This window comes from Phaethon aethereus (assembly GCF_964289735.1).
Source record: "Phaethon aethereus genome assembly, chromosome: 16".
Classification (NCBI taxonomy): Eukaryota; Metazoa; Chordata; class Aves; order Phaethontiformes; family Phaethontidae; genus Phaethon; species Phaethon aethereus.
Genome location: NC_138592.1, coordinates 15,742,443 through 15,752,894, shown reverse-complemented (window position 1 = coordinate 15,752,894; position 10,452 = coordinate 15,742,443). Strand labels below are relative to the sequence as shown.

At 50.1% G+C, this 10,452-nt stretch overlaps 1 protein-coding gene across 1 annotated transcript in view; it reads left to right on the top strand.

The window, feature by feature from the left end:
• Positions 1–8,821: 8,821 nt before the first annotated feature.
• LOC309410738 (uncharacterized protein) overlaps positions 8,822–10,452 on the top strand; it is a gene marked incomplete at both ends in the record, with an annotated part of 42,200 nt that continues 40,569 nt past the window's right edge. The window contains 2 exon segments of the mRNA XM_082007184.1: positions 8,822–8,872; positions 9,377–9,574. Coding sequence (XP_081863310.1) covers positions 8,822–8,872; positions 9,377–9,574 — 249 coding nt within the window.

Here is a 10,452-nt window from a genome sequence, read left to right as displayed (position 1 = left end):
CGGTTTTCCTGCTATTACAATTAATGAATTTCTTCTGTTAAGGAGTGTCCGCTGACGGCTACAACTGCTATTCTACACCAGCTTGGAAACGCACTATTTGTATTCTAAGAAAGAAGGCAGTTAAAAGAAGTAATTACATTACTTATAAAGCTCAATACGTGCCCATTACAGTGATACACTGACTCTCACATCTCTCCAGTACGTAGTTGTTTTCTCCACAGAAAGACGCTTGTATACTAATCAGTTCATCATCCTCTCCGAGTTGAGACTGAACATTATTTTTCACTATAAGGCAAGGAGTTCCCACAAATAATTCTCCCAGGTCTTTTCCAAAAACACACGGAAGACTGCAAATGCCTTTGGATAGTGAAGGGATGGAGCAGCACGCAGAGAGCAGGATCCCCAGAGGATGGCTCTGTGGAGCCAAAAGCATGAAGGGAACCTCTGGGAACGTTGATTTGCCTTTCCCTTAATCATTTGTTGACACACCAGCCTCCATCAGCAGCAGCAACGTAACTGCTGCTGCCTCTACCCTAAAGCAAATCAGACACTGGTTGGGATGCTGCGGTATCACCAGTGAGCTGGGAATGTCTGATGAGTTCCCCAGACTTGTTTGTCTCAAGGCCTGCCCGGACGGGCCAAGCTTTCTTGCAGGCAGTTCCCGGATGAGGGAGGAGTGCGAGGCACCTTGGCGAGAGCTCTCTACCTAAATGTCCTCTGAAGAGCCCATCCTGGACAAAGCTCACACAAGGGGAACCCAGGAGCCCGAGGGCTGGACAAGCAGCATACGAAGGCCTCCGTGAATCCACAAATGTATTCTCACATTGTCCATTGTCTCCTCTTGATACTAAGCAAGAGTGCCAGAGACAAAGACCAGAGAAAGCCAGGTATTACTCCTTCAGCGCCTCTGGCAAGACGGAGACCTGATGAAAGACTAATTTTCTGCAACAGACTAAATCGTACATCAGATGCCCCTCACCAACCTGCTAATGTCCCTTCCTCCCACCAGGAGGAGAGCAGAGGAAGGAGAAAGACAAGCAGAGCCATCCTACTGTATTTAATTTGAGTCTTACTTGGACAGATGAGAATTTTTGGGAGATGAACAGTCTCAAGGGGCTGGACACTCACAACAACCACATACAGGGCATGCTGCTCTGGCCACTGGGAAACAGGCAAGAGCGGGACCTCAAGTTTCTAACGGCAGTTTGCAGAACGGGGCAGCTACGCAGCAACTGTTTGTGTATATACAAAAGAGGCAGAGAGGGCCCTGCGCACCTGGGCTGTGCCTCATTTCTCACATCTAGCAGGAACAGAGGCGGACATCTCTAATTACCAGCCAGTTCCATCCCACAAAGAAAAGCCTCTTAATTAGCCCGAGAATGGGCTGAGAAGGATGTCCTGGCTGTTAAAGCAGCAACTGCCTTGTGCCCTGAGGAGACAGAGGGCCTGTCATGTAGAAGAGCTCCAACAGTTTCTGTCTCCGGAACACGAGCTGCTCTTTGGGTAACCCAGCTATGGGAATAGGTGGCCAATGGACAAAATGTTCTTGTCTAGCTTTGGAGGGAAACGCATGATCACATGCTAATATTACATCCCTGTGGCCACAGGGCTTGTATACAAAGCCACCTCCCCTGCCGCATCCTCTTCTAAGCTGCTGCCTCAGGCCAGGGGCTTCCTCAGTGTGGGACGCCTGCTCTTGCAGTGGGAACCCACCATAGACCTCACCGCAGAAATAACATGAGCTGGGCACAGGTGGAAAGGCTTAGGGCAGAGCCTGGGGTCCCAGTCCCATTGCAGAGGGGGCTTGGGCAGCATTTCAAAACTCAGACCTTGTTCTGGGGCCAGTCTGAAGACGTGGAAAGGGATTTTGGTAGAGGATGAGGCCAACCTGGGAGCATGGAGCGGTGGCAGCTCCCGAGTTTTAACTGCTTTTAATTACACCCACAACAGATTCTTGGTGCTACTGAGTAGACGTAGGTGTCTCTGTAGGACTGTGGATAATGTATATCCTTTAGATTTATTTTATTGGGTTTTTTGTTGATCCATCTTGAGTCATGTCAGCCCTGGGCACTGGGCCTGCAGCTCCCTGGCACAGCCCTTGCAGGAGCCTAGAAAAGGCTGCCCCTTCCTCCAAGTCTGCACTTTGGGTTTCTGTGCACCACTGTGCCGGGGCAGGGGATTTATTTGGGCTCCCTCACCTGCCGTTGCCTCTCCATGCTCCTCTGTGGGTGTGCAGATGAGCTTTTTATCACGCAACCTAAGAGACCTCTCCGCACGGCCCAAACACGCCGTAGTATTCAGGACAGACCCCTTCACACTGGGATGATGCCACCATTTGCTTTCAGTGGAGGTAACTTCACTGAAACTAGTAATTTGGGCCAGTCAAGCAGCGCTGAGGTCCCCAGGGTGATGGAGGCATGCAGACCTGCCTATTAAAAACAGCCGCCATCCCTACTGAGTAACTGGGGCAGACATCAGAAATGCCCAAGAAGCCCTGTCCTTGTTCCAGAGACCTCCTGTGCACTCTGTTGCCTTGCAATTGTGAGATTTCTCAGTCCCCACAGCAGCATGCTCCCAATAACCCACTGCCGACCACCTACTGCTGCCTCTGGACCACCACTCCAAGCAAACGGCTTAACGGCCCTGGGCAATCCCTGCAAACACAGGTTCAGCTTTACACTTGCACTAAGCACAGGAGTATTTCTTTCAAAAAAAGAAACAAAACAACCAAAAAACACACTCAGAAGGTTTGCAGGGACTCTGGTTAGATGCACTTTTCCTCTACTAATAGCAGGTATCTAGCAAATTGTCAGAACAGGAAAATAGCCAACTCTCCTCAAGGAGCTTTGCCCCTTTTCCCCGCCGCCCCCACAAAATGCAGCCCTAGATAAAACCACATGTCAAATTTGTCAAAAGGCTAAGAACAGCGTTTTCAAAAACGCCCATTAATTCAGGATTTTTTTTTCCCCTCCCCTCTCTTCCCGCCCCACACCTTCACTTTGATACCACAAGAAAAAGGATTAATTCGCTATTATGAGCAAATGCCAATAAAACCCGAATGAACGCTTGCTTTCATAAACTTTCCACCATAACTTTTCAACTATTTTCACTTTCTTTCTTCTGGCCAACACTCCAGCCCTCCGATTCAATACTTGGACAAGGATTACTATGAGATCGACATATATCCTCTAAGATTTTTCCAGCCATGAGGACATTCCCTCTGACCCACAGGACACAAACACTGACGAACCATCTGTGCGCGCTGCTCTCACACTGGCAGCCTGATCACTCAGAGCAGCGGGGAGGGGAGATGCACGACTTTCCCTCAGCATAACACAGCAGCGGGAGAGAGGCTCACGTCAGGAGGAGCTCAAGAGGGAGAACAATCCCCATTTCTCTGTGACAACAAGAAGATACCAGAATCCCTTGGCAAGACAGGAAGGCCTTGCTTCCAAACCAGGAGAAAAAAGGTGTAAGGCAGCATCTGGGCCGGGCACGTTAAAGTTCACCAAGTAAATGGACATACAGAGCTATTCAAGACGGACATCACCAATGGCTCAAGACAAACCTGAGCTACAAAACTACTTGGAGACTGGACATTTGCTACCACTGCCTTGGCACCTAGCACTGGCCTCTGACAAACAGCGTGCTGGAACACGCGGACCTTCGGTCTGACCAAAACAAGCTGTCCTTGAGCAGCAAGGGCAGAGCACGCTAACCAAAACAGTTCTGACAGGGGCTGGGCTACCCTCGCGTATCCCCTTCCCCCCCGGCCAGGCTCGGACGCGGCAGCGGGCGAAGGAAAAGGGCCACGACACAACGCACACGCACCAACCAAAGCTCCTCCCGGGACGCTGATGCTCAGCAGCACACAGGAGGGGCACGACTGCCTTCGCCTGCCGGTTCCCAACCTGCCCAGGCACAGCAGAACGGCTGCCAGCGGCCGCACACCTGAGCCCAGCCCGGCCCGGCAGCAGCAACCAAGACCGGCCGCCTCGGAGCGCGGCAGGACGAGGGCCCACAGCCGATGCACGAAGGCTTCTGGCGGGCGGCGACGGGGCTGGAGCCGGGCGCCGAGGAGCCGCTGCCCGCCCAGCTTTCCAGCGCACAACCCGGCCCCGGCCCTCCCGCCCCACGGTACCCCGGCCCCAGCTGCGGCACCACCGGCCCCGCCGCCTCACAGAACCGCCCGGCCCGGCCCCGCTCGACGCCCCGCCCGGCGCCCCTCCCGCTCCCAGACCGACCCGGCCGGTGCTGGTGTCGGCGGCGGCGCGGAGCAGGGCGCAGAGCAGCGGCAGCAGGGAGCCCGCCGCGGCCAGGCCCCGGCGCCGCCTCGGCGCCATGGCAGCGCGGCGGGGCTCCCGCCAGCGCTCCGGCCCAGCGGCGCCTGCGCGCGGAAGCCGGAAGTGGAAGGCAGCCGCCGCCGCCGCCCCGCCTCTTCCTCCGGCGGGCCGGGCCGGGCCGGGTCGGGCCGGGCCGTGTTCGGGGGTGCCGCTCGCTGCTGCGGCTGCCTCACGGCGTCGTTGGTAACGGTCTGATGGTCTTCAGCAGACGTGTGTGTAGAAGCCCCCGGTGCAGGAGGCCAGCCGTGTACACCCCATGACGAGCCCTGAGAAGAGGAAAAGTGGGGCTGGCAGTTTGTTGGCCGGGGGTCCTGCCTTGAAGCCGTCGCAGTCTGAAAGGAAGTGGGGTGCTTCTGAGATGTGCAGCCAGGTGGAAGCATGGATTTCTGTGCTATCTCAGAGAGACCCAAGGGCTGTGTCAGACCCCATGAAAAGCTGGACATGAGCCGGCGATGTGCCCGTAGCCCAGAAGGCCAGCCAGGGCCTGGGCTGCACCCAAAGCCACATGGCCAGCAGGGCAAGGGAGGGGATTCTGCCCCTCTGCCCCGCTCTGGGGAGACCCCCCTGCAGTGCTGCGTCCAGCTCTGGAGCCCTCAGCACAGGAGACACAGAGACTTGTTGGAGCGAGGCCAGAGGAGGCCACAAACGTGCTCAGAGGGGTGGCACAGCTCTGCTGTGAGGACAGGCTGAGCGAGCTGGGGTGCTTCGGGCTGGAGCAGAGAAGGCTCCGGGGAGACCTTATTGCAGCCTGCCAGGGCTTAAAGGGGGCTTCTGAGAAAGCTGGGGACAGACCTTTTAGCAGAGCCTGTAGTGGTAGGACAAGGGGTAATGGTTTTAAACTGAAAGAGGGTAGATTTAGGCTAGATGTAAGGCAGAAATTTTTGACAATGAGGGCAGTGAAGCACTGGCCCAGGTTGCCCAGAGAGATGGTAGATGCCCCATCCCTGGAAACATCCCAGGTCAGGTTGGACGGGGCTCTGAGCAACCTGATACAGTCAAAGATGTCCCTGCCCAATGCGCCAGTCTATCTGGATTCCTCTGCAAGGCATCTTGTCCCTCAAGAGAGTCAACAGCACATCCCAGTTTCGTATCCTCAGCAAACTCGCTAATGGTGCATTCCACTCCTCCATCCAGATCATTGATAGAAATATTGAACAGAACTGGCCGCAGGATTGAGCCCTGAAGGACACAGCTGGTGACCGGCCGCCAGCCAGATGTAGCCCCATTCACCTCAACACTTCAGGCCCTGCCCTTCAGCCGGTTCTTCACCCACCGCACCATAAACCTGCTCATCCCACAGATGGACAGCTTGTCCAGAAGGTTGCTGTGAGGGACAGTGTCAGAAGCCTTACTAAAATCCAGAAAAACATCCCCCCCCATCCTCAGGGATGTTAATTCAAAGCTTTTGGGGAATGATAGCATCTAATTGCATATTATTCGACTCAGCCAGTCCCCGTAGCTCAAGGATCCATTGCCTGCGTCTGTGCAATCGCTGCTGCAGCACTCCTAGTTGAACAGAGTGGAAACTGGTGCTTGGACATCCTCCAATGGTATAAGCAGGCAATGTCACCACAGCAAATACACCACTATGAGCTGATTCTAACAATGAAAAACATAGAACTTAAGCAGTGTAATACACTGGACCCTGCTATTCTGCTCCCTTTACCTGGGGAAGGAACTCCTATCAGGACTGTATAGTAACAAGCTGTGAAGCTGAAAAGGCTCGAGGACATTGAACAGATGTGCCATTTCTAGATCCCAGTCTGGAACTATTTGTAAGTGGGTCTTCATATTATCTGAATGGCAAGTGTGTTATGGGTTATTCAATAACTACGGAGAATGGAGTAGTGGAGACTTCACCACTCAGTCTGAAGCTGAGTGCACAAGCAGCAGAATTAATGGCATTAACAGAGGTCTATCAGCTGGCCAAAGAAAAGACTGTGAATATTTGTACTGATTCTCAGCATGCATTTGGAGTATGCCATGCTACTAGGCAGTTATGGAGGCTGTGTGGGTTTATACTAGTGGAAGTGAAACATCCAATGCTCTTCACATTACTGAACTGTTAAAAGCTGTACAATTCCAGAGAAACTTGCTGTCGTTCATCAGCCAGCCCACACCCACAGAAGGACAAAAGAAGAGTTAAGAAATGGTCTAACAGATATTGCCGTTAAAGCCGCAGCACGACAGCCGTACCAACCACCGGGCTTGCAAACAGTCCCAACAGTCCAACCTGGTGTTGCCCACTCCTGCAAGGATGTGTTTGACTGTTCCTGGTGAAGAAATGGCCTCTAGGAAGAGGTATGAAGTTGGTGTACAGCAGAAAATTAGACTTTTCACTAAGTATCCTGTGAAACAGGAGGCCGGGTTACTTCTGGCGTGCCTTACTAACCACCAGCCTCTGGAGGAGGAACTGGAAAGAGGGACTTCAGGGATTGATGAAGGAAACATCTTGCCACAAGGAAGCGCTGGTATGAAATCATCAGAATCCACCATAAGTGGGGGAAAGGTAAAGGCGGCAGGCGGAGATCGCAGCCACTGACTCAACTGAGGGACTGTGCAAATTGCCCCCCCACCTGCCAAGAGCACGCGTGCTGATTGACATAGCAAGCGAGGCTAATTGAAAGATAACTGACCAGTAGCAAGTGTTACGGTAATCACTAGCCAGTGAGCATAGGTTTAGGTGGGTTTTTACTAATCAAGTAACAAGATAAATACGTAGTAGTTCCTTTGTGTGGGCTGCTAGCTTTGTGGAATACCGCCAGCACCCATATCTGCACAAAGACGCAATAACAGAACACCTCTGCGCTGTGTGTATATTGGCGTGTTGCACACCGGTTCTTAAGGAAGAAGTTGAAGTTGTTATTTGTATAAGCTCTGCATAAGACGCTTCGGAGAAGATACGCAGCAGTAGCATAGTTTTGTTTCCACACATTGTAACATAGGGAAGAGATCCCTCGTTTTGTATTTGGAGTTTTTGCGTATGAAACGTTGGCTTAGGAAATTTTTCTCAGTACCGAAATGGGTAAGTACTATCTTTCTAAAAAGCTCCTCTTTTTTCTCTCTTAGGATGCATCCTAAAGAATTGGAATAAATTTGGAGGGGACCAATGACTAAAGATAAATTAAAATGGTATTGTAACCAATGGTGGCCACAATATCAATTGGAAGATGGTGAAAGATGGCCTGAAAATGGGCTTTTGAAGTATAACACTATATTGCAGTTAATGTTGTTTTGTCATCAACTTGGGAAAATGGGATGAAGTTTTGTATGTTGATGCTTTTATGATTCTGTGCAGAAATCCTGATATTCAGAAAAAATGTAAACTAACAACTGACCTAGTGATGTATACAGCTTCTGATTAGAAAAAAAAAAAAGAGCGGTTGTAGCCTAGGCTGTGATAATAAAAAATTGCAGATGAAAAAGAACAGAGGGATGTACAACTGTTAGTCCCAGCAGCCCCACCTGTATTGAAAAATAGCGTGGGACAATTGCCAATTGATTCTAATTCACAATCGGGTGATGAGAATGTCAGCCCCATTTCCAGTCAGACTAGAGGGCACACGCAGCCAGTTATTGAGGCTCCCTGGAGACAAGCAGTGGGACTGAGCGATTGCCAGTTTTTGTACATGTTCTGTTCGCTACCTCTGACCTGTTTAATTGGAAACTGTTGGTTTGTACAGAGAAAATCCTGAAGGAATGCACTGGCTTTTAGAGACTGACTTACAATCCTAGCCAGGGAGGTGTACAACCGCTTTCTTTACAGCAGAGGAAAAAAGAATGATAATAAAAGCCAGGGAAGAGGGTGGGAAAAGAAATCAACAGGAGGACCCTGGGGTTTATTTGCCTCCTAGAAAAGATCCAGAGTGGGATCTTAATAGAGGCGGGGAGAGCCCAGCTGAGGCAATACCAACAGTTAATATTATATGGGGTCCTGCATGGAGTACCAAAACCGAAAAATGTGCCTCCTCCCAGCTTCTTGTGCACGCCCCCTTCTCGCTGGCAGGCCGGCGTGGGAGGCTGGACAGTCCTTGACTGCTTGGCGCTGGCTGGGGACGTGAGTACTTTATCAACATTGGTTTTGTCCCAAATACAAACCACAGCACTATACCAACTACTAGGAAGAAAAGTAACTCTATCTCAGCCAAAACCAGGACAGAGGTGAGACAGGGCCCCAGTGAAAATCCATCGGCCTTTTACGAGAGATTAGGTGAAGTAGTTAGAAAATGGATGGGCTTGAATCTGGACAATGCGGTAAATCAGAGGATGTTCAATATGTTCAAAATGTTCATTGGGCAGTCGACTCAGGATACAAGGAGAAAGTTGCAGAAAGTTGAGGGGGCTGGGGGAATGTCGATTTTGCAAGTGATAGAAATGGCATATAAAGCGTATAACGATTGGGAGGAGGGAAAAAAAAAGGAAAAACAGCAGAATGAGGTTGCAAGTATCTTTGCTGGCAGCAGCAATAAATGGAAACGATGTCAGAGGAAGAGGCAGAGGAAGTGTATGGGGAGGGTTCAGAGGTAGAGGTAAGGGTTGTGGAGGTAGTAGCGGAGGCCACTGTGAAACCCCTCTAAAAACAAATCAATGTGCCCATTGCCAACAGGAGGGTCACTGGGAGAAAGAATGTCCATGTCTTTTGAATGGAGAAAAGAGGGAAACGGGGGAAGCTGTTGGGGTAATGACAGAGATTGCATTAGATTGAAGGGGACCAGAGGAATCTATTAAAGTTTCCCCAGCCGATCCTCTGGTTCTAGTTAAGCTGGGGAATGAAATAATAGATTTTCTGTTTGATCGTGGGGCCACCCATTCTGTAGTGACTAGTTGTAAGGGACCATTAAGCAAGACTAAGATAAGCCTTGTTGGTGTGACAGGGAAAAGAACTTCCAGACCATGTTTACAGCCTATGGAGCTCTCAGTTGGGGATGACACTTAAATTCCTCTATATGCCAGAATGTCCTTTACCATTACTCAGATGAGATTTACTTTGTAAGTTAAATGCACAATTAACCTTCTCTAAGGATTCTGTTCAGTTACGTATTCCTCCAGAGAATGCATGGAGGGCCCAGATGTGTTTGTTAACTGAGAATAATGATGTGGAAGAAGGAGGCATTCCAGATGAAGGAGGCATTCTGGATGCGGTGATACCTTTAGTATGGGCTTCGAGAACGCCAGGACAAGCAAAGAATGTGACTCCGGTCAAGATTGAGCTAAAACCAGGAGCCCAGACGGTAAGAAAGGAGCAATATCCTATTAAATGGGAAGTTTGGAGGGGACTGGAGCCTATAAACAATTCCTTCTTAGAACATAGACAATTTGGGGAATGTCAGTCAATGTTTAACACCCCAATTCTGACTGTAAAGAAACCTCACTCATGAATATAGGTTGATACAGGATCTACGAGAGGTTAATGCAAGAGTTACAGACGTGCCCCTATGGTTCCAAATCCATATACCCTCCTCGCCTCAATCCTGATAGTGATACCTACTTTACCGTATCGGACTTGAAAGATGCTTTCTTTTGTATACCTGTGAACTAACAGAGCCAGACCATTTTTGCTTTTAAATGGGAAAACCTGACCACAGGACAGAAAATGCAACTCTGCTGGGCGGTCCTCCCTCAAGGGTTCAAAATTAGCCCCACACTGTTTGGTAATGCATTGGCAAAAGAACTAGAGCAATGGCACAGTTTAGCCAGCTACCGAGTGTCCAAGAAAAAAACCCCATCGGAAAAGAAAGAGTCCAGCATATGGGATTTGAGGTTACAAAAGAAAAAAGAGAATTAAGTACCAAAAGGAAGGCGGCTATTTGTAGGATTGCAGTACCTGCATCAAAGAAACAATGAAGGGGATTTTTAGGAATGGCCGGATGGGCTTGGCTACGGATTCCTAATTTCAGACTAATTGCCAAGCCGTTGTATGCTGCTATAAAAGGACTTGGAGGGATCTTAGAATGGACAGCAAAATGCCATGAAAGCTTTGATGAAATTAAGAGAAAACTGATGGAAGCCCCTGCCTTGGGACTACCGAATTTAAGAAAACCCTCTCAATTATATGTACATGAGAGACAACAGATAGCATTGGGAGCACTAACACAAAACCTGGGAGTCT